The 23,635-nt window shown below is 44.2% G+C and overlaps 1 protein-coding gene across 4 annotated transcripts in view; it reads left to right on the forward strand.

Moving 5' to 3' along the window:
* The first annotated feature begins 3,467 nt into the window (after nt 1-3,467).
* The window catches only part of AGK (acylglycerol kinase), a 75,785-nt gene continuing 55,617 nt past the window's right edge, over nt 3,468-23,635 (forward strand). The window contains exons 1-3 of one of the 4 annotated variants that reach the window (XM_028106237.2): nt 3,493-3,517; nt 3,866-3,956; nt 6,505-6,622. In XM_028106237.2, coding sequence (XP_027962038.1) covers nt 6,522-6,622 — 101 coding nt within the window. In that variant the 5' untranslated portion in view covers nt 3,493-3,517; nt 3,866-3,956; nt 6,505-6,521. Of the gene's footprint in view, nt 3,518-3,689; nt 3,957-6,165; nt 6,255-6,504; nt 6,623-23,635 lie in introns of those variants that run through there. The other 3 variants (XM_028106238.2, XM_088018620.1, XM_028106239.2) reach the window with 3 other exon arrangements.

Raw genomic sequence — 23,635 nt, forward strand, 5'->3', positions numbered from 1 at the left:
TCCCCGACCCCAGCCCTGGGCAACCTCTACTCCACTCTCCATCTCTCCGTATTTGCTAGTTCTGGATGTTTCGTGGAAACGGAATCACACAGTATGTGGTCTTTTGTGACTGGCTTATTTCACCAAGAATAACGGCCATAATGTTTGTAAGGCTCATCGCCTTTCTTGAATTCCCCCCTTTTCAGGAGAATGAAACCTTTCCTGAGATCTCTCAGCAGGCTTGTCCTTAAGGCCCTTTATCTAAACAGAGCTACATGTTCCATTTTTAATCCAATCCCTGGCACTGGAGGAGGGATTACTATGAGTATCGTAAACTATGAGTATCGTAAACCCCCTCCTGGCAGTATACTCTTCACCCAGATTTCCCAAATATTACCCATAACCTATAAATTATTTACCATTTTCACATTTACTGCCCGCCTCTCTGATTTCTGGTCTCCTTCTTAAAAGGTTTGTGATTACATTGGACCCACCTGGATAATCCAGGATAATCTTCTCATCTCAAGAGCCTTAACTTAATCACCCCTGCAAAGTATTAATAGATTCCAGGGGTTAAGGACATCTTTAGGGGGTTATTATTCTCTCTACTACAGTGTTTGGTGTTTAGCACCACCACTTTTGGTGAAGGAGAGAAGGACACAAGCCTGGGCAGAGGGAAAAGCGGAGCTAGGTTGTATCCGACAGGCTCGGCTGACCCCATGAAGAGCTATGGGGCTCCCAGAGACGTTTTGCTTTGGGCCAAATGACCGAGCTTTTGAACTCCCTCCTAGATCAGTCCCTGGATGGGGGCCACCTCCAGAAGGGTGTGACATTGGTGAAGATGACTCATTGCATTGGAGTCTGTCCCTGGAGGGGACCACTCCCAGCAGCTGGGACAACAGGTGGTACATCTCCATGTACAACACTCGATGCTGGTAAATAATGCCTGAAAAGAGCGTTTGAGAAGTTTCCATGTTTGAGCATCATGTGTGTCCTGTCCTTACACATTTACAAGCTACATGCTTAAGATGTGGCTTTCACTATAATCCCTCATAGGATGGGAGTGAGGGGGCAGTGTCCCTCTGGAAACGATTCGAGGGGACAATCGTTAGCTTAACCAAAGGGCCAACGGTAGCCTTACTACAGGGAAAATATTAATAGCATGAGTTATATAACTTCAAAACTAAACGGGATACTACGACAATGCATTAAAATGTCAGTAAATACGTGTCCTGTAATGGGTGCAGTTAACTCCTGGAAGATGAATTTATGACTAATTTATGACTTAGTCCTATTTTGATGCAGATATTTCCCGTTTGTAGGTGACATGTGAGTCATAGGCCCCCCTCTTTCTATCTATACAAGCATGAAATTTAAAGAGAGAACACAAGGTCTCTTTCAGAGACCTGCCATGCCCCGCCCCCTCCTCCACTCCTCTTTTGCGTATGTAATTCTGAGGTTTTTATTCCGTGGAGATGTCTCATCTTTTCTAGTTTCATAATCCATGCAGAAACCTGGGAGCTGTTTCCAGATTTCTCTGCTGGGAACACAACAGGCTGACATCACCATCCCCTTTCACCACCGTACTGGCCACAGTGAATCGAAGACTTCGTATTAAAGAAAGAACGTAAACTTACAAATATTCCCCAACGCCCCCAGGAGCACTTTTCAATTAGGGATGGTCCTAAGTGAGGCCTGTGATGCTGTGCATGTCTGTGTTTGCCCTCCATGGAGGGGCTGCCTCTCTCCAGGGGTATGGTTTTCTCCCAGGTGGTAGAGACCTGCCGCCCTTCTTCATAGGCTTTCTGGGCATCTGCCTTGTGATGCCTGATCTTTCCAACAGCCCATGGCTCCAACTCAGAATCAAGTTTTCCTCTCCTAAGTTTTAAGAAAAAAACTTCTTTCTAGATTTTCTGACTGGAAAATCATGGTACGTTTATCCAAGCAGAACTTTTCTCATTTTTGGAAACCACTGTTTTGCGGAAGCCCTAAAGCTTAGTCTGCGCATTGGACCATCAGGCCTGTAGTCCCAGATTTTTCTAGCCTTACAGGGACGCAGTTCAGCAATTCATTTTCAAACGCAAATGTTCTAAATAGTTGGGAAAAGAGAAGTGAAAATAACTGTCTCCCATACCTTCAATGTTACAACATTTTATAGCTAGAAGATGTGTTTTATGATGATCTTCTCACTCCCCCAATTTACAGACAGCCTCGGGAGAGAGGGCCAGCAAGTTCACATGATCTAGCGTGGCCCAGTAAGGATTAGAAGCTGGCAGAGTATACTTTACTGCACCCCCTTTCTGGATGTCCTCATGTTTCCTAAAACGTACATGTAGCGGAAGACAGTCTATATGTATCAAACGGGGAATTTAGAATGCAAGCTCTATGGAGGCAGGAACCATGAGAGGTGCGGTACACGAGCAAGCCCCAGTGCCGAGCACATACTCCACATTCCGCAAAGCTGGTTGATGGAATGACGAAAGGAAGAAGGTAAGAAACCTGGATTGACTGGTTTAGTCCCCACACTAATGTGGGGGTGGGGGAGGGGAAAGGTCCTGGGGGTTGGAGGACGGAATTAGAACTGCTGCCTGGTGGGGGTGCCTGGGTGGCTCAGTTGGTTGGGCGACTGCCTTCGGCTCGGGTCATGATCCCGGAGTCCTGGAATCGAATCCCGCATCGGGCTCCCGGCTCAGCGGGGAGTCTGCTTCTCCCCTCTCATGCTGTCTGTCTCTCTCTCTCTCTCTCAAATAAATAAATAATTAAAAAAAAAAAAAACTGCTGCCTGGTGGTCAGCATGGGCCCTGGCTTCTCTGTAGCTCTCTTGCTCTCTAGAATTTACTCACTGCACCGCGACCACAGAACCAGATCACATCATACCCCTGGCTGAATCCCCTCAATGCCTTCCCATCCCAGTCGGTACGACGTGCAAACTCCTTCCGGACCACGGCCCGTCTGCCCACCTCCCCAGCTTCACCGCCCAGTCGACTCCTTAGTCTCGCCCACCCTGCCCCCCACCTGCCAAACGGCCTCAGGCTTCAGAGCTTTCGCACTGGCTGTTCCCTCCGCCAGGCGCTCGCTTGCCCGGGGTCTTTGCCGGACCTGCAGCCTCTCCTTCACATCAGGTGCCCCTTACACGGAAAGGCTAACTTGGACTGCCCGATGTAGACTAGTTCTCTCCCGCTCGCTCCCTTTATATCATGCGGTTCGTCGTTTCTTTCTTTCTTTCGTACTTATGATCTGAATTTGCCGGTTCATTTATTTTTCCGATTTAGTGCCAGGTCCTAAAACAGTGTTTGCCTTGGTAGGCTTCCCCTCAAATACTGTTTAGCGACAAGCGGATGGGCGAAGGGACGCACGATTGAATCAAGGAGCGAAGGAGAAACGCAGGCGGCCCCCAGGCGGCGGCCCCCAGGCGGCGGCCCCCGCGCGTCGGAAGGCGCAGCGGAACCCGAGGGCGGCGGCGCGGTTTCCCTTAAAAGCGCGGGGGAAGCTTGAGGGAGCACACAGGAAGGCAGGGCGGTGAGCGGGAGCGGCCTGGGTGAGTGGCGCGGGGCCGCGGCGGGGAGAGGAGCGCGGGGCCTTGGGATGGGGCTGGGCGGGGGGTTCCGGGGCGCGGGATGGAGCCGCGGAACCCCCCGGGCCGGGGGGCGGGGAGACCCTCGGGGGCTGCGGGGGCCGGGCGTCCGGAGGGTGGGAGCCGGGGCCCCGCGGGATGGCGGGGTCCCGGCTGTCACTCTGCGAGCCAGCTGGCCTGGGTTCTGGGACCAGAGCTGTTGCTGCCTTGCGTGACCCTTACTCACTTTTCCCCTTTGGGCTTCGGCTCGTTTGCAGAACGGGGAGAATCGTTTTTGATCGATTGGTGGATTGATGGGTTCATTCATTCTAGGTGCTTTACTACGTTGTGTTTGCTAGAGATGCATAGACAGCGCCTACCCGTGAGGGGTTCACAGTCTAGTGAGAAAATCCCCACCTTACAGGTGAGGAGGGCCCAGTACAATTAGAATTTGGGAGTTCTTTAAAAAAAACAAAACCCGGGCCCCCTGCTCGGCGGGAAGCCTGCTTCTCCCTCCCCCGGGCCCCCTGCTTGTGTTCCCTCTCTCGCTGTCTCTCTCTCTCTCTCTCTCTCTGTCAATTGAATAAATAAATAAAATCTTAAAAGTATGTATATAAGGGCGCCTGGGTGGCTCAGTTGGTTAAGCGACTGCCTTCGGCTCAGGTCATGATCCTGGAGTCCCGGGATCGAGCCCCACATCGGGCTCCCTGCTCGGCAGGGAGTCTGCTTCTCCCTCTGACCCTCTTCCCTCTCGTGCTCTCTATCTCTCATTCTCTCTCTCAAATAAATAAATAAAATCTTTAAAAAAAAAAGTATGTATATAAAAAAACAAAAAAAACAACCACCAAATAAAACACAGTACCAACCAACCAGCCGGCCAACCTGCTTTACAGAGGAGAGATGTTAATTTGAACATATAAAATTTAGACCTTAACTGAGATTGACGAATACGAATTCTGTTGGGTAGTTAGAAGGAATGTGCATTGTTGGCTCATATATTGCCCATTGTCATGACAACTTAAGTCCAGAAAAATTTACAAAGTGCATTCACAGTTCTTTCAGATGTGATCTTTTTAGCCAAATGACTTAATCAGAGCAGGTGTTGTATCCTCATCTTACTAATGAGTAATGTGCATTCACAACCTCATCAGATGTGGTTTTTACAGCCAGCCGAGTTAATCAGAGCAGGTGGTGTGTTCTCATTTGACAGGGAAAGAGAGGTAGAGGCCAAGTGACTTACCCAGGTTCTCACTGTCAGGACGTGATAAAGCGACTCTGGAATCTAGGCCTCAGGCTCCTTGCACCACTGCTCATTTCACACTAGATCGCCTGTGTGTTTCCACGTTTTTATGCACGAATCCCTGTTTTGTGACAAAAAGGGAGTTCACTGGATCATGGATGGCCTGTAAACAGACTTGTATTGACTCTCAGATTGTTCTCTAACAGTACTGGCGTTTTTCCCCCCTTCTGCCCTTGCCTTGGGTGATTTTTATGCGCACTCAAACTTGACCTCCTTCACACTGACGAGTCCTAAATCTGTATCTTCTACCCAATTTCTCCTAGCTTCAAACTGCTAGATCCAGACACCCACTGATCATTTGAATGTCCCCTTGGATATCCCCCAGGCATCTCAAACTCACTATCTCAACTGCACATGCTACCTTTCTCCACAAACCTACACTCCAAATCTAACGATCGAAAGCCTTATTCAATTAGTTGCCTAAGTACAAACCTTTCTTGGTTTCTCCTCAAGTGAATAAAAAATTAGGTTTGATGAAGGGTGGACAGTCGTGAAGGAATATGCTAGGTTGAGTATGAGGAAATCAAAGTAAACGGGAAACTTAGCAAGGCCTGTTTATTAGGATTCTTCTTGGCATCCCTTTGTCTTCAGAGATGATGCTCCTTTCTTCTGGGTTTAGGGAGGGCACTTCGTAGATGAGGGTTTTATGACCTGTTTCAGGGAAGAAGGGTCAGTTGGGGAGGTCAGAGGGACCTTCCTGCTTCTGCCATTGTCTCAACCTCCTTTAGCTTAAAATACTCAATATGCTAAGTTGCCATATTTTGGGGTAGTATGTCCTGAACCCTATGACATTCAGCAGGTAGCTGTTGAATGGCTATTATGTGCCAGATCTTATTTTAGGCACTGGGGATACAGCAGTGACCAGAACAAAGTCCTTACTCTTGTGGAGTTGACATTCCAGTGGGATAAGCTCATAAACAAATTAGCAGATAAGGATCACCAAATGATAAGTGCTGTGAAGAAAACAAACAGAATAGGGATCCATATTGTCACTTGGTTTTTCAGTAAAGTTGTGTGAATTTACTGTGCTTACAGGAGTGCATGAGTGTGTCTGTCTCCTTTCATTTTGTCATTAGTGAATATGACCATGTAAAAATTTACTAGTGTTAGAGGTGAATAGTGCTAATTCTTTGTAATTTGCATGTTTTCGATTACCTAGGAAGTTGAACTCTTTCACACAGCCATTTGCATTTGCCCTTTGAATTTTCTGTGCACATTCTCTGCTTATTTTCCTATTGAGGGGCTAGTGTTTTCCTCTGTTTTGAATAAGCGCTTTATAGTATGTATTTATTGTTGAGTCCTTTATATATAATAGACAAATACTCTTAAACAGTGGTATAGTGAATGTAGGGAGAAAGAAAAAGCAGGAAGCCTGGAATTCCCTTCTCTGCACTTCTCCACTTCTAATACAGTGAGGTTCAGGTGAGCGGAGACGGAAGAAGTGAGTTTAGGTAGAAGGAAGTGAAGAAAGAAAGAAGAAGGGCAGGTGGGCGGTGAGAAGATGAAGTTGATGAGCCTGGAAGGGAGCAGTTGGGAAGAGGTCAGAGAAGGGGCAAGAAGGAACAGGAACGAGGGAAGGAAAACATGACGGGTGGATGGAAGGCAGTCAGGGGGCCTCTACACAGTGAGCTGGGGTACTTACCTTTTTCTTTTTCTGCCTCTATTAACCTAGCAAATCCTGAGGAGAAGATGACCGTGTTCTTTAAAACGCTTAGAAATCATTGGAAGAAAACAACGGCTGGGATCTGCCTGCTGACATGGGGAGGCCATTGGCTGTATGGAAAACACTGGTAAATATCTAACAGCCCCCACTCCGCCTTTACCTCCAACAACAAAACCATCTAAAAAAAGGGCCTAAGGTCAAGATCTTGCTCAGCTATGCTCACCTCTGTAAAACATTGTGGTGTAAAAATAAAATGTGCAAACTACAAAGACAAAGGCTTCTTGTTGTAACCAGTTCTGGAAAACTGTAGCTAGCAGTGCTATTAACACTGGCTGACAGTAGACATAATAGACTATAGTAGTGAGAAGCTGAGGAAATTGAGAGGGAAGTCCACTCCCACGTTCTTAGTAGACTGGGATTGACCTCCTATGTCTCCTTGCGATTTTATTCCTTCAGTTTCTTACTACAGTCTCTTCTGTTATCACTGCTGCTGTTGGACCCTGACTGAAATTGCTTGTTCCAACCCCTGTGACTTTTCCACATTTATCCCATTAGCCCGGATTAATTTAAATGAGACAAAGACTTTCACACCTTTTGTTTGAATAAGGAATTCAATAGCCATGGTTTTATTAGCTGCCTCCAGGCATGAAGGGAGAAGAAAGTGCTAGAGCTCCCTTCTGGTTTAACATGGTAATAAGATTTTTGTGTAAAAATTATATAAATAACTAAAAGCCAATTAAATTGCCTTCTTTTGGGGATTAAGGGTTACATCTTGAGTATTTAACAACACCCTGCCTCCATCCAGGTGTCTTAAATGACTGGTTTGTTAAACAGAAAACAGCTTTTGTAAAGGAAGTCTCCACAGTGGAAAGGAGATTCTCGTACTGATACTTTTGATGAACTGTCTCAGTTCATCTTTGCCCCTGTCAGAGATAATCTTAGGATGCAACATGGTGTCGAGTTTTTTGGCAGCTGTAGATTAAAGGGAACATGTCCCCCTTTCCCCCCCTAAGTATTCTCAAGGCTCAGTGCTTGAATTCTATTAGCGTGTAAAGAACAGACCTGAGAAGCTTAAAATTTGTATCATATATATAAAAAATAGGTGGAGAGAATGTTTTGACAAATGGAATATGAAACATATAATGTGTGCCTTTTCTCCCTTTTCTAACCACCCTTGAGCCCTTACACGTCCTGCCACGTGGGAACTAGGATTCCCTTTGCAGGAGCCCCCAGTCCAGGCCACAGCTAATGCAAGCAGGAAGAACCTCCCACACCCTGGGGATCACTGCCCATTTCTGCTACTAGGTGAAAATTTGCGGAAATAACCGTGTACCCTCTTCAGGATGTCTTGTAGATACCCTAATAATTAATTAGATCTGAAACAGCTTGAACAGAAATGCTGTCAGAGCCTGGAGGCCTCCTCTTGCTCTGTCTCCACCCTTGACATTCAAGGGTACATTCAGAATGGAAACCCTTATTTTCCTGTTGCTCTTCCTTTTCTCAAATTTTTCTCCTGTGTTCTGTAGTACTATGTGGTCTTTTTGTTTTAAAATTGTAGTAGAAAACACATAACATAATTTGTCACCTTAGCCATTTTTAAGTGTACAGTCAGGAGTGTTAAGTATATTCCCACATTGTTGTGCAACAGAGCTCTAGAATTTTTTCATCTTACAAAACTGAAACTCTATACCTTTTAAACACAACTCCCCATTTCCTCTCCCCGCCCCCAGCCCCTGGCAACCACCATTCCACTTTCTGTTTCTTTTAGTTTTACTACTTCAGGTACCTCGGATAAGTGGCATCATACAGTATTTGTCTTCTGTGACTGGCGTATTTTTCTTAGCATGATGTTCTTAAGGTTCATTAACATTGTAGCACATGGCAGGCTTTCCTTCTTTTTAAAGGCTGAATAATATTTTGTTATATGTGTGTATATAACCACATTTTCTCCATCCGTTCATTGTTGATGAACGTTTGGGTTACTTCCATCTCTTGGCTGTTTTGAGTAATGCTACTACAGTGAATATGGGTGTGCAGATATGTCTTCTAGATCTTGTTTTCAGTTCTTTTGGGTATATACCCAGAAGTGGGATTGCTGGGTCACAGGGTAGTTCTAAGTTTTTGAGGAAGCACTACACTGTTTTCCGTAGTGGCTGCACCATTTTACAGTCCCTCCAACTGCAGGAGGCTTCCAGTTTCTCCACATCCTCACCACCACTTGTTATTTTGTTTTTGTTTTTGTTTTGTTTGATGGTGGCCATTGTAATGGGTATGATACAGCATCTTCTGGTTTTGATTTGCATTTCCCTAATGATTAGTGATGTTGCACATCTTTTCAAATGTTTAGACACCATTTGTTTATCTTTGGAGAAATGTCTGTTCAAATTCTTTGCCCGTTTTTAAAAACCACGTTCCTTGTTTTTTTGTTGTTGTTTTTGTTAAATTGTAGGACTTCTTTAACCTATTATGAGATGGTTTGCATGATTTGCAGATATTTTCTCCCGTTCCATAGGTTGCCTTTTCACTCTGTTGATGATGTCCTTTGATGCCCAGAAGCTTTTAAGTTTGATGTAATCCCATTTGTCTATTTTTATTTTTGTTCCTGAGAAATCACTGCCAAATCCAATGTTATGAAGCTTTCCCCCTGTGTTTTCTTCTAGGAGTTTTATAGTTTTAGGTCTTATATTTAGGTCTCTAATCCATTTTGGCCCTTTCCCCATTGTGTGGTCTTGGTGTCCTTGTCTAAAATCAGTTGATCATAAATGTCAGGTATTTACTAAATCACTCGTTCTCTATTCTGTTGGTCTGTACGTTCATGCCAATACCACCAGCTTTGAAGCTTTGTAATATGTTTTGAAATTAGGAAGTATGAGGCTTCCAACTTGGTTCTTTTTCAAGATTATTTTGGCTAATTGGGGTCCCTTGTGTTCCATATGAATTTAGGGTTGTTTTTTTTTTTTTCCCTGTTTCTGCAAAAAATGCCACTGAGATTTTTGACAGGGATTGCATTAAATCTGTAGCTCATTTGGGGTAGTATGGACATTTTTGTGATATTAAGTCTTCCATTCCACGAACGTGCGTTTATTGGTGTCTCTAAATTTAGCAGTGTTTTGCGGTTTTTAGTATATAAATCCTTCACCTTCTTGGGTTAAGTTTATTCCAAAATACTTTATTTTGTGGTGCTATTGTAAATGGGATTATTTTCTTAATTTCCTTTGTGGATTGTTCATTGTTAATGTATAAAAACAATGGATTTTTATGTGCTGATTTTGTATTCTGCAACTTTGCTAAATTTGTTCTAACAGTTTGTTGCTGTGTGGAATCTTTAGATGTCATCCGCAAACAGAGATAATTTCTATTCCTTTCCAATTTAGATGCCTTTGATTTCTTTCTCTTGCCTAATTGCTCTGGCTAGGACTTCCAAAACCATGTTGAATAGAAGTGGCAAGATATTGCCTTGTTCTTGATCTTTGAGAAAAAGCTTTGTTTCTAACTGTTGAGTATGGTGTCAGCTCTGGGCTTTACATATGTGGCCTTTGGTTATGTTCAGATAGTTTCTTTTAATATCTTCTCTCTTTTATCTGTATATCCCCAACCTTTCTGCATGACAGTCTTCATGTTCTTCTTTCATATTAATCTAGTTTCTTCCCTGAGATAATCTTAACCTGCGGCTCTCTTGAATAGGAGCTGCCTTGGCCCTTCAAATGGGTTGTAAGGTGGGGCTGGCCTTCTCTTAACTCCTCAGTACCTATTCCAAACCATTAATCTTCCATCTTCTTCTAAACATCTCTTTTCCTTTGAGGCTCCTATCTGGCTATATCATGTAACTGTAAACCTCCTAGCTTTCTGGGATCTCCTCTACTTTAGGATTCAGTGCCTGGTTTACCAGTGTCCCTTTCCATCTGAGTCTTGTGGTCTTCCTGAGTGCCCTGAGTCTAGATGTGGATGACTCACGTAAGAGCCTGTCCTTCACTTTCCCTGATTTCATCTACTCCCGGGACTTTCACTGCTACTCCACACTCCTGCAGCTCCTTCTGCCCTTGGTGGCTGAGAACCTTATCATCACTTGCCCCTATTCCACTTCTGAAATCTGGAGCTCCGGTGTCCCAGTCTCTCATTTCAGTCTGCCATTATTCGTTTTCTGACCTTAGGCCTCTTTTTCAGTATTACCAAGACTCTTATCCCTCGGGCCCTCCAGTTCCTTCCAAATCTATCACTCTTCCCTGCTTTCTTCACTTTTTTCCTATCCTAATTTCTCAATCCAACACATCAGACACTTCTCAGCTGCACTTTTCACATGTCCTCCCTGCCTTTTCAATCTCTCATTCCGCCTCCTCTTCACAGTTAAGCCGTTTGAATAGGTTTTGTCTCTTTCCCAACCTCCTACTCATTCTCTGTCCTATCCTGTCTTTGGTAGAATTATTCTCACCAGTTTTATTTCTCATTCTTTTTGACAGCTCGGCTTTAGACACCGTTGACTGTCCTTGAAGTACTTTTTTTTCACTGGCTCCTGTTCTTCCTCCTCGATGTCTGGGTGTTCGTTGCTCTCATCGCGTGCTCCTCCCCTCCACTCATGCCCGAGGGAGGTGGTTGTCTAGGACTCTGCCACAGGCTGTCTTCTCACATTCTGTCCTCTCCCTGTGTCATCTCCACTACTCACAGTGCCTGCGGTTTCCAGCTGTTGTAGGCAAATCCTGGATTCATTTCCATGAAGACCTCTTTGGAGCTCCAGACCTATATATGCGTTCACCTGCTTGTCCCCTTGCGCGCTTCACCAGTGCCTCACGCTCAGCAACTGAGAATCACCTCTTTCTTGCCACACCTGCTCTTCTCCGTGATTGGTACCACTCACCATTTTCTAGCTTCCCAAACTAGAAACGTGAACATCATCCCCTGTTGGTCCTTGATCCTCCTTTCCCACATTCAGGCCGTGCGTTCTAAGCGAATTTTGCCCCTCCTAAATCTCCGAATGTGTTTGATTTTTTCTGCCTGCTCCCCTTCAGCACCACCGTACCGTCATCCCTGGCCTGGGTTCTTACTAAGTGTATCCTAACTGTTCTCTCCTCGCATCCGCTCTTGCCTGTTGCTTATCTGCTTTCCCCACCCCTGCCACAGGGCTCTTTTAAGAAGTGCAGACTGCTGTTCCTTTTAGACTCAACTCTGTGTGACTTGGCCCCATGTGCGTCCATCTGCAGCCTCCCCACCTCTACACTTCAGCCTGTGGAATGTTCACATCACTTTGGAAGAAGTTCACTTTCCATGAAGTTCTGTTTCAGGGGGCCTTGGAGGGCCTTCACACATGGAACACTCCTGGGACTCTCTCCCCATCTCTCCTTACCCAGCCAACTACCTTTCCTCCAGATCTCAAACGTTCTTTCTTCCCTGCCCCGCTGCATACACATTTATATTCTTCCTTCTGTCTCCTTGGCTGAGGTCACCATCCTCCTGCCCAAGGCCCACCCTCCAGTGCTGATCTAAATCACGTTCCTCCTCGTTGGTTATCCCCTCCCTCACTTCATCTTTAATCTCCCCCTTCCTACTTTTCCCTCCTACTTGTCAAACTCCTTGTGGCTTGAACATGTCCTCTCGCAACTTTGTATTTTCATTTATTTACTGCCCTGGCTCTCTCCTTCCATTTTTGCCGTTCTTGAAAGCATACCTCACCTCTGCAATCTCTACCTTCACTTAAGAATAAGTTTAGTAAAATTTGATTTCTAGTTCATCATTTGATTGAACCTGTTCTTGACAAGGTCATTAATAGCTTCTTGGTTGTCAAGTTCAGTGGATACTTTTCAAACCATTTCTGTCACATTTGATTCTCTTTGACTACATCTTTTTTAGTTACCTGGAGGGTATCTTCTTGCTCTGCTCATCCCTTTGATGTTGGACTCTCCTAGGTTCCGATATGCTCATTCCACACACTTCTGAGGTGATCATAACCCCACTACTGTTTTCAAGTATGGGATATAGATTTTGGAGTCATAATATTGTTCTAGTCCTTATCTTGCTTCTCTTGACGTTGTCTGCAAATAGCGGTCCTGGAGTTACATCGCACGATCAGCCATCAGAAAATTCTTGCCAGAACAGAACTCAGATCATGTCGTCCTTCTGCAGATGACCTGTAAATGGCTCTGCGCTGCCTAGAGGACAAAGACCCAATTCTTCAGTCTGGCACAGAAGGCCCTTTGTGATTCTGCCCTGGTCTTTCTCTCTAGTCTCTTCCTGGTCCCTTCCCGTCCCACCTCCATTGCCCATTGCCTCTGTATTCCAGAGGTCGCTAAAAGGCGGCCTGTTCTGTTATCCCTTTTTTTTTTTTTTTTAAAGATTTTATTTATTTATTTGACAGAGAGAGATACAGCGAGAGAGGGAACACAAGCAGGGGGAGTGGGAGAGGGAGAAGCAGGTCTCCCGCAGAGCAGGGAGCCCGATGCGGGGCTCGATCCCAGGACCCTGGGATCATGACCTGAGCTGAAGGCAGATGCTTAACGACTGAGCCACCCAGGCGCCCCCTGTTATCTTTCTCTTTACCTTTGCATGTGTTCTTCCCACCCTCCACACAAACACTTTTACTCTTCTTCACCTGGCCAGTAACTCAAAAAATGTGTCATAGGGGTGGCATTAGATGAAGAGGAAAGAAAAACAATAGTTATTCAACAGCGTGTTGAATAATTACTCTTTACCCCGGGGGCTGGATTAGTTATTTCCATGTGTGTGGTCTCTGTGAATCCTCAGAATCCCCCTGTGAGAGAGGTAGTAAGATTTCCATATCTAGATTAGGAAATTGAGGCTCAGAGAAATTAGTAACTTGTGGGATTTGGACCCAGGTAAATCATACTCGAAATCCCATGTCTCTTCTTTGCTAGTGACAAACTTTGGAGAGCAGTGCTCACTTTAGTGTGTAAGTTCCACTGTATTAATGACACACACTATGTTGTTTTTTTTTTTTTTTAAGGTTTTATTTATTTATTAGAGTGCAAGAGAGCATGAGCAGGGGGGAAGGGGGAGGAGGGAGAAGCGGGCTCCCCGGGCCTGATCCCAGGATCCTGGGATCATGACCTGAGCCGAAGGCAGACGCTTACAAACCGAGCCACCCAGGTGTCCCACACACCACCTTTCCACTGCCTTTCATATAACTTCATCAGAACTCTGTGCTTATGTTCCTGTTGCAGTTTTAACTGCTCCAAAAGAATAAAGCCCTTAGAACACATTTATTAGCATTTATTATACATTAGTGGTGAGAACTGAACATGCTGCCCAGGGACCAAGATGCTCATTTCAAAACTTCCTGAGTGTCGTTGATTGTTGCTCTGTGTTCTGTGGATGTCTTTGTTCATAGCTTTGTCAGACTCCCTTTTTGCTTACTGTTCTCTCCCTTTCACCCTGCCTTTCCCTTTTTAGCTTCCTTACCTGTTTGTAATAAATAGATGTGTATATTTTTCCTAAATTCTCTGAAAATATTGAAACTTACAGCAAAATTGAAAGAATTTTACAGTAAGCACCTGCCTATCTATTACTTGGATTCTAGATTTTACTGTATTTGCTTACGTGTTCTGTCCATCTCTCCATCCTTCCCTGTCTTACTTTTTGATGCATTTCAAAGTAATTTGTAGGTGTTTGTGTACTTCCACCTAAATACTTGAAGATGCATATCAGTAATTAGAGTTCAGGATTTGCTTCTAGTGTTTTTTTCCCTTTGTTATAAAGTTAACGTACAATGAAATATACAGATCTTAAGCATACGTTGGCTGAGTTTTGTCAGGTGTGTATACCTGTGTCACCGAGATTCCTAGCAAGATACAGAATGCTGCCAGCACTCCGGGTGTTTTCTTCATGTCCCTTCATGGTCAGTCTCTGTCCCCTGCCTCCTGAGGTAGCCATTGTGCTGATTTTTTTTCCCCCCACCATAGATTCATTTTTCTTAGTTCTAGAACTTTATATACATGGAATAATATGTATTCTATTTTTTTTAAATAAGATCTTATTGAGATAGAGCGTGCACACATGAGTGGGGGGAGAGGCAGAGGGAGAAGGAAAAGCGGGCTCTCCACTGGGCAGAGAGCCCGACACGGGGCTTGATCCCAGGACCCTGAGATCATGACCTGAGCCAAAGGCTGACCCATAACTGACTGAGCCACCCAGGCACCCCATATGCATTCCTTTTTGTAAGGCTTCTTCCTCTCAGCCTAATGGCTTTGAGATTCGTTCATGCTGTTGGATTTATCTGTAGGTCATTCCTTTATATTGCTCAGTAGTATCTAGATGATAAGCATATAATAATTGTTAATATCTTATACTTAGAGAATTTTAAGTTACTTGATTTTGATTTCTAAGACCGGTGAACATAGTTTCTTATGTTACTCATTTTAAAAAACAAATTATTTTATTATGTGCATTTGAGTTTTTTCTTCCCTTTGAAAGGAAAACAGTATCTCCTGGTAGAGGATTCACATGACAATAACAATTGCCTGTATTTTAACGTTGATTTCTTCAGATTTTAATAAGGGTCATGGTTCCCCTAAGAAAAAGTTTTTCTTTTTCTGCAACAGAATTGGAAAAAGTTGCACATACTTATTTTTATCTGCCCCATTTTTGGTTGCTGCCTTGAATTTATCTTTTGACCCAGGTATTTTATTTGCAGGCTCTTTTCCATTGTTACTATGTTTGTAAGTTTTCTTCTCCCTTCCCATTCCTTTCCCTTTTTTCTCCCTTCCCTTCAGTTTCAGGGAAAAATACCTGTGATACTTTTCCCTCCGCCCAACTTCCCCACAGCTGGTTGCAGGCGTCGACAGGAGCAGAAGGGACTGCTCTCAGGACTTGTAAGAGCAACTGAAGAGGAGGAAATGACCCTGTTTGCTGAAAGTAAAGAGAATCTAAGTATTGCTCATTCCTCTTCAACTGCTCTTCTCGAGCTTTCTGGGCTCCCTGGGGGAGATTATGTTCCAGGTCCTTCAGTTCATCGTGCCAACAGTTACCTGCAGTCATCCTCACCCTTTTAGTAGCAAAGAATCTAATAAAAAGCTCAGGAGAAAGGAGATAGTGTAGTCTTAAAGTTGTCTCTGGAGTCAGGCAAGACTGATAGTTCCTAGCAGTGTGATCTTGGGCTCCCTGAGCCTTAGGCCCGCCTGTACAGAGGGATGGTAACAGTACCTCACTGGGTCATTGAAGGATCAAGTGGGGAACCGTAAAGCTCTTAGCATAGTGCCTGATAGACCTAGCGGTTCAATAAGTGCTAGTAATTATGAGTAAATTTGATATACTGTATGTTCAGTACTTTGAGAGTTAAAATGAATTATTTCTGGTAACCAAGCAGTGAATGATTCGAGGGACCGCTAGTGGGGAAGGGAGGCGAAGATCTGCCAAATGGTCTAATAACATCTCGGTCTTATTTATTCCACCTTACGTGTGTAACAAGACAGCTTGGAAGGTCTAGTTTGAAGACGTAGTGAAACCACAAAAGAGGCAGGGCTAAGCAGTTACAGCTAGGGTGGTCTGCGCCATTATGCATCTGATCTAAGCTCAGATTGTTCCTACATTGGGGAATCTTGTCCTTGCTTATCCTGGCTCTGGTTTCTCTCCCTGTGATTTTGGTGTGTGGGCCTTGGCCCAGCATCTCAGCTAAAACTCTTGCCTCAGCAGTTAACAATAGCCCCGCTCTTGTTCCATTCTGGCTCCTGGCGTTTGGCTGAGTCCTTTGGCTCCATTCTCTGGTGCTGCTTCTGCCACCCACCTTGGCCGTTGCCCCATAGCTCCCTACTGTTGATTTCTGTGGGGCGTCTAGCTTTCCAGCCAGAATTCCTGATACTTCCTTGGAGATTTTAAAATCCCGTGAACACTATGAATCCCTCAATATGAAACTTGCAAAGCAAATATGATATTATAGTGATGTTCCTGGGTCATGTGTCCCTAGGCTTTTATTAATATTGGAGTTCCCCCCCCCCCACTGAATATAGAAACAATCTTATTATACATCAACTTTCATAAGCTGGGTGGAAGCTCACCTTTCAAGGTCTGTAGCCAAAAACAATTGCTTAGAAGAAGTAAAACTAAGTGGTTATAAGTTGGCCTGGGGGGGTGGTGTGTTCAGTGTCATTCAGTTTTATTGAGAACTTAGTAATGATAGTAATCACTAACACTTAATCGGCGCTTGTCACGTACCAGACACAATTCTAAGCACTTTACGTTTATTAACTCATTTTAACTTCCGAACAACTTTGAGATGGTTATTAATCTCCTACTGGCATGAGATTAATAGCCCTATACAGTTGAAGAAACTGAGGGACAGCAAGATTAAGTAATTTGCCCAAGGTCACACAGCTAATAAGTTTTAGAGCCGTGATTCCAAACCAGGTGGTCCTCATGTTAACATCTCAAAATGGCTTCTGTGTCTAAGGGAGCATGAGAACAATGAAGAACCGTAAGTCGAGGTTGTCTTCTGCCATAAGCCCCATAGGGTGTAAGACAGATATTATGACGTAGTGTTTCAAATCTGGGCTTCTGAGCCAGGCTGGTCTGGATCCGAGCCTTCTGTTTGTCACTTGCTGGATCTGTGACTTTGGGCAGATTATTCCAGCCTGTTAAACTCCACTTTATTTGTCCTATAGTATCTGACAACCTTATTGTGACACCTAGGAGATAGAATCACAGCTTCTAGCACAGATTAAAACAGTTACTTTTATTACAGATGTGTGAGGCACTCTGTGCTGTCCTGTTTGAGGGTACGAAGTAAATGTTAGGGGTGCCTAAGGAAAAAAAAGGATTACTTTATTTTTTTTTTAAAGATTTTATTTGCCAGAGAGAGGGAGAGTACAAGCAGGGGGAGTGGCAGGCAGAGGGAGAAGCAGGCTCCTTGCTAAGCAAGGAGTCCGATGCAGGACTTGATCCCAGGACCCTGAGATTATGACCTGAGCCGAAGGCAGATGCTTAACCATCTGAGCCACCCAGGCAACCCGCCCCCCCCTCCCCGAAAAAAAGGATTACTTTAAAGGTTTTTTTTATTATGGAAATTTTAATCCTATAAAAATTAGAATAGGATAATCAATCCCCATGTGTCATCACCCAGCTTCAATAAATATCAACATTTTACTACTCTCATTTCATTTCTCTACTTTTTTTTCTGGAATATTTTAGAATAGATTCCAGAAATTCAAGCTTATAGCATTTATACTTCAGTACCTTCTCTTTAATAAGTAAGGACTTAAAAAAATCATGCCATTATGATGAACCTAACAAAATTAAAAATCTTTCATGTCCTCTAATATACAGCCTGTTTATATTTTACCTATTATCCCCAAATTCTTTGTTTTATGGTTTTGTTCAAATCAGTATCAAAACAAGTTTTCACACAAAGCATTTAGTGCCTGTCTCTTAAGCCTCACAAACTCTAACCCCCTCCTGCTTCCACAGTGTTTATTTTCAAAACCTGGCAGGTCTACATTTGCCCTGGAGAATTTTTCATACTCAGGTTTGGTGGATAACTTAAACCAATCAGTGCTGTGCAGAGTCCTATAGCCTGAGGCAAAAAGAAAAATCAGTGCTCCTGGTTCTCTCTTCAGTTCAAACTGCGGTATTGTGTTCATCATGGGTCTTTTGCATTCATTTTGATTTTTAACATTATTGTATTAAAATATTTGTCTCCATTGTGTTTTTTGGCCTAAATTTTGCACCCAAGACAAGTGCCTCCCTCTCCTCATTGCAGCCTTGGCCCTGACTTGTTTAATCTGATCCTGTGTTTTGTAAACTGGTGATCAGACCCAGATGCTAGAGCTTTGCTGTGGCCCCGCAACACAGTTACTCCTGGGAACGGATTAGAGATGCCCCACCCCAGACCTGCTGAGTCAGAATGTGCGTTTAACCAGATCCCCAGGGGATTTGTGTGTCTACTGCAGTTTGAGGAGCCCTGCTCTGGGGGCATAATTAGATTTAGGTTTAATTTTTTGGTGCAAGAATGTTTCATACATGTGTTACAGATTTTTTTTTTTTTTATATTTTACTTTTGTGCAAGCAAGCTGGGGGAGGGGCAGAGAGAGAGGGAGAGAGAATCTCAAGCACACTCTGTGCTCCGCACAGAGGCCAATGCGGGGCTCGATCCCACGACTCTGAGACCATGACCTGAGCCGAAATCAACAGATGCGTAACCGACTGCACCACCCAGGTGCCCCATGTGTTGTGGATATCTTATTGTATCACGTCAGAAAGTATGTGGTGTTGAGTTGTCCTGTTTTGGGGGATATTAAGGTTGATCGGTGCATTCAGAGGCGATCGGCTTAGTCCACCCATTAGAAAGTCAAGATAGTCACGTCTGAGTTGCTAGAGCCACATGGTTGAGAGGAGGAGCGACCCTATGGGTTAGAATGTTGACTTTACACCCGGCAGCTATGCAACATCGCTATGCTTCAATTCTTTGTAAACTGGAGATGGTTGTAGAACCCATCTCCTCAGGTTGGCATGCCGATTTTTCTTAGAATGGGCCAGGCACAAAGAAGGCGTTCCATCAGAAGTAGTGCTTCTTTTCCTCTTCTGGTTTTTGTATCCTTATTGGAGAAGGCATCATAACAACCGTGTGTTTTGAGTTGGGCCTTCAGTGAGTAGGTGATATTAATGACTTGAGCATAGGCAGAAAATGGAAATGCACAGTGTATTTTTGGAGATTGGCAAAGAGTTTGACTTCACTGTAGACTACAGTCAGATTTTTTTTTAGTAGAATGAGTGGAAAAGCCCGGTTGTGGAAATCTTTGTAGGCTGTTTGTAGTATTTGGTGAGCAGTGGAGACTCAGTGAAGATGTTTAAGGAGGGGAGCTTGTCATGAACAAAGTTGGGCTCAGGAAGCTTAATCTGGGCCCCTTGGGCAAGAGACCCTGGAGTGGAGGGCATGGGAAGGCTTGGGGCGTGTGTGTGTGTGTGTGTGTATGTGTGTGTAGGGCATGGGAAGGCGTGTGTGTGTGTGTGTGTGTGTGTGTGTGCGCGTGCGCATGCATATTTGATAGTGTACATAGACGCTGAGAGGCCAGACCAGAGTGGTGGCATTGGGAGTGGAAAACTAAATGGGTGCAGTGAGGCTTGACAGTGTCTGCGACCTTTATCGAGCCCCTTAATACACTTAACCTATGCACCTCGGTCTCCTTCTGGGGTGATGGGGGTAAGGAGATCTGCTTAGCAGGTTAGGTGTAAAGATGAAGTGAGCTGATGCATGTGCTAGTACCTGCTATGTTGCCTGGCTCATGGCTTCCCCTCAATAAATGTTAGCTGTTACTAACGTTAGATAATGGACTGGCTGTTTGGTTGAAGGAGGGGAAAAGAAGTTATTTTTTGGTTTCAAGACTAGGATAATTGGTGATACAGAAAGAGGCAAGTGGCCAGGGAGAATTGGTTTAAGGAGGAGGTATTATTCTTTTCCCTTTTAGCTATGTTGGGTTTGAGACCCTGACAGCATATCCAGTGGGAGATGTGTTAGATTCCAGGGGTAAATTATGCATGAGCCACACCTGACTGGACCTGTATTATTTCTTTTGGTACAGATTATGGTTTCAGTAATGTCTTGGGCTTCATCTTTCAGTATCTCGGGGGTTCTGACAAAGCAGATGTTTTACCTTGACATCAGTTTGGATTAGCTTCTGACTTTGCAAGTGGTGGTCTAGGGCCTGGCTGGTTCAGCATGGGCGGAAGGTAGGGAGGGCTTTTTCCCTTAACAACTTTTCCTCATTTCACATTCTGTTGTGGTTTTAAGAGAGCAGTTCGTATTGCTTTTCAGCCATTTCAATGTTCTCTCTCTCTCTCTTTTCTCTCTGCACAAGCTGATGCTAAAGTTTGGGGTATTAATAGGTGCTGTTTAAAGAAGCTCATTTATGGGCAATTAAATAACATGCCTGTCAGCTCAGATTTGATAGGGAATAGGAAAACTTTTCTTTCTTTTTTTAAGTGTAATGAAATTTAATTATATTCCCTTTCCTTTTAGCTCTTTTGTCATTTTATTTGGAAAACATTTCTTTAAAAAAAAATCTGTATTCTTTCCCATATGTTTATGGTGGTGGATGGGCTAGGGAGGACTGAGCTGGAAGGGCAGGAGGTGTATTTAAATTTGTTGATTTCACCTAATTTTTAGGGCTGTTTCTGTCAGTGGTATTAGCTACTCTAAGCACTGCAGAGAGAACAGTCGTAGCTGATGCTGAAACTAACCCCTGTCTAGGTAGCCACTGACATCTCAGTGCGTGTTGTGGAACAGCAGAAACACTGACCATAGTCACTGACTAGTTTAGGAGTTGCTAAGTCAGAAGGTATGTCCTGCATCCTAGAGCCCAGAATAAATACCCCTTTATGCCCATGGTTTTTTTTTTTTTTTTTTAAGATTTTATTTATTTATTTGACAGAGAGAGTGAGAGAGCACAATCAGGAGGAGCAGTAGAAGGAGAGGGAGAAGCAGACTCTGCGCCGAGCAGGGAGCCTGATGCGGGACTCGATCCCAGCACCCTGGGATCATGACCTGAGCCAAAGGCAGATGCTTAACGACTGAGCCACCCAGGCGCCCCTGTGCTCGTAGTTGATAGAGAACAGCTGGTAGTCTTGAAGAGAGAGAGGAGACTCTCCTGTGCTTCCTTCTCGAATAGCTGATGTAACCTCTGTGCAGTCTGTTTTCTGTCTTCCCTTTATCTGCGTAAGTAGATGAGAGTGCCTTGTGTATAACTTACAAGAGTAGCTATTTTCGCTAGATTTTTAATTTCAGTGCTGAGTTATCCATTCTTGTTCACTGTGGACTCGAGTGACCGATGCCCTCCCTCCTTCCTTTTTTTCCCGTTTTAGTAAATACAATCTGGGGAAAATGCCCTTGGTTTGCTTTATATTGTTACTGAAAATGTTAAAAATGTTGGTCCTTGTATGTTGTTGAATATACCACCAAGTAAAGGAATCCATCCAGAGGTACCATTTGACCTCAAGATTCCTGCACGCAAGTGTGGTGTACTTTTCACTCGCCCGGACAGAAGTGGTGGGATACACTTGTCCTTTACGTTTGATGGTAGACTTAACTTTGCTTTTCCTTTGCTAATCTTCACCAGGAGCAACAGGGATGACAGAATTTTAATGCCAGGGATTGCTTGTCTGAGTCCTTATTTTCTCTCTCCTTTTATGCACTCTAAGGGGCATTGAACTGAAGACAGTCACCACTTAATATATGGTTATCAATAGGATTTCTTCTTGACCCTTGATACTTTCCTGACATTAGGGAACTTCTTTATCTCATGTGGTTGGGAGAGGTAAGAAGAAACAAATTTCTGAAGTAGCAGGTACCACATCATGGGGAGGCCGGGAGAACAAGAAAGAACATCATCCTCTGGTTAAGTGGAAGGACCAGACCAGAAGGCCCTAAAATCCTTTTCAAAGTCATTAACGCCTTTATTGTTTTCCTGGAGTTTGTGACCTAGCACTCTACCGTTTACTTCTCTTGACTGTGCATTCTTTAGGTCCAGAAGATCCAGCATGTTCTTCAGCAGGCTGCCTGTCTTCCTGCTTGGTGACAGGTCTTTCTCTCGGGCAGAGATGAGCAGTATGGTCCCATGTGTGACGCTTCTCACTGCGGCAGCCTGTTTGTGTTTGGGTGGGGAGTTGGGGCGTGGGGTGGGTGGGGGCGATGTGTACTTGACAAAGCTCCCCCACTCTGCACACAAGAGAATCGCTTCTCTAAGGTTCTGTTCTGTCTGGGCTTCCGTTGCCACTCCATCCGGGCTATTACACAGATAATCCGGGGACCCCGCCACTGATAATCTCATGATTAGTTATTCTGGGAAGCTCGGAGAAGTTGAAGTAGTTGTTATAAACATCTGAACTTGAAATCCGTTTTACGTAAAGCAGAAACTTGGTTTGCATGCACCACGGGAAAAGCCGGTGGTAGAAATTGCTGTACAATTTGCCTCTAGACTGTAGTGGGAAGTACCTGTTTTGGGAAATAGGATGGATCAATATGATTTTTTTCTTTCCATGTAAAGTTGTTATTGAAATAACTACTTATCTTATTTTGCAGTCCTAAAGTAATAAATAAAACCTTTATGGCTCAGAATAAATTGTGAGCATCCCATTTCCTGTGGTAGCAGCCATGTTCATATTCTTCTAAAGCCTCAGGCAGAGTGACATCAGCACATTTTTTCATTTTCTAATCCAGAAGCTTCTGGTTTCTGTCAAAGAACCTGTATTTTAGTACTGAGCAGGTAGATCTTCAGGGACCTTTTTTGATGTGACTATGTTTTAAATTGTGTTAAACTTCCAATTCCCTTGGGAGGCAGCATGACGTAGTAGAAAGAGCACAGGCTTGGAATTTATAAACAGTACTTTTTCTTTCTTTCTTTCTTTTTTTTTTTGGTAACAGGGTCTTAGATTCACTTTCAGATTCTTGCCCCATTAGCAATCTAGAATTTCTCTGATACCAGACTCAACCACTGGGACAGTTCTTGTGGGGCTTCCTCGTGTACCAAAAGGAGTTACTCATTTAGCTTTTTAGATGGTTCTAGTTCCATTTTCCTGTCCCCTGAACACACACACACGCACGCACGCACACACCCACACATGCACGGCCGTGGGTCTTGATCTGGTCAGGTTTCCATGACTGTTCTAACTCTTCATCCTCCGCTGTGCCACAGTGATTTCTCCTCTTGCCCTTTGGTGGTAGTCACAGTGAAGAACTATCCCAGGCGATCTGTGGGCTCGAGAATGCCAAATACTCCTAAAAGAATCACCTTCAGTTTTTCCCTGCAGGACAAAGCCTGCCTGTGGGCACCGTGAGTCAGTCTCTCCTGTTCAGACATTTGCCACTTACTTATTAAACAGTTATTTATTGAATACCTTTTATCTACAGGAGTCTGCTGTGTGCTGTGGGAGAGAAAATGGTGAATTATCCATGAATTCAAGGCTATTATAATGAAGGAAGAAAGAGAAGACAAGCAGTTCTGTGTGTGGTGGGGTAAAGGGGTGGGTGGGGTTGTGCTTGGCCTTCTAGTTTTTAAAAGGGAGAGGGGGTAGAACAATCAAATCCCTGCAGGGGTAAAGCTCATTGTGTGCTCTAGGAAGAGCAAAATGTGCAGCTTGCTGAGAGTGGGGCAGCATTGAGGGCATGATGGGGGATAAGGAAGTGGTTCTTAACTTCTTTCCTCAGTTATCC

The sequence above is a fragment of the Eumetopias jubatus genome, unplaced genomic scaffold (genome assembly GCF_037043125.1).
Source record: "Eumetopias jubatus isolate StellerSeaLion01/CBP00866 unplaced genomic scaffold, mEumJub1_p1.0 scaffold_14, whole genome shotgun sequence".
Lineage (NCBI taxonomy): Eukaryota > Metazoa > Chordata > Mammalia > Carnivora > Otariidae > Eumetopias > Eumetopias jubatus.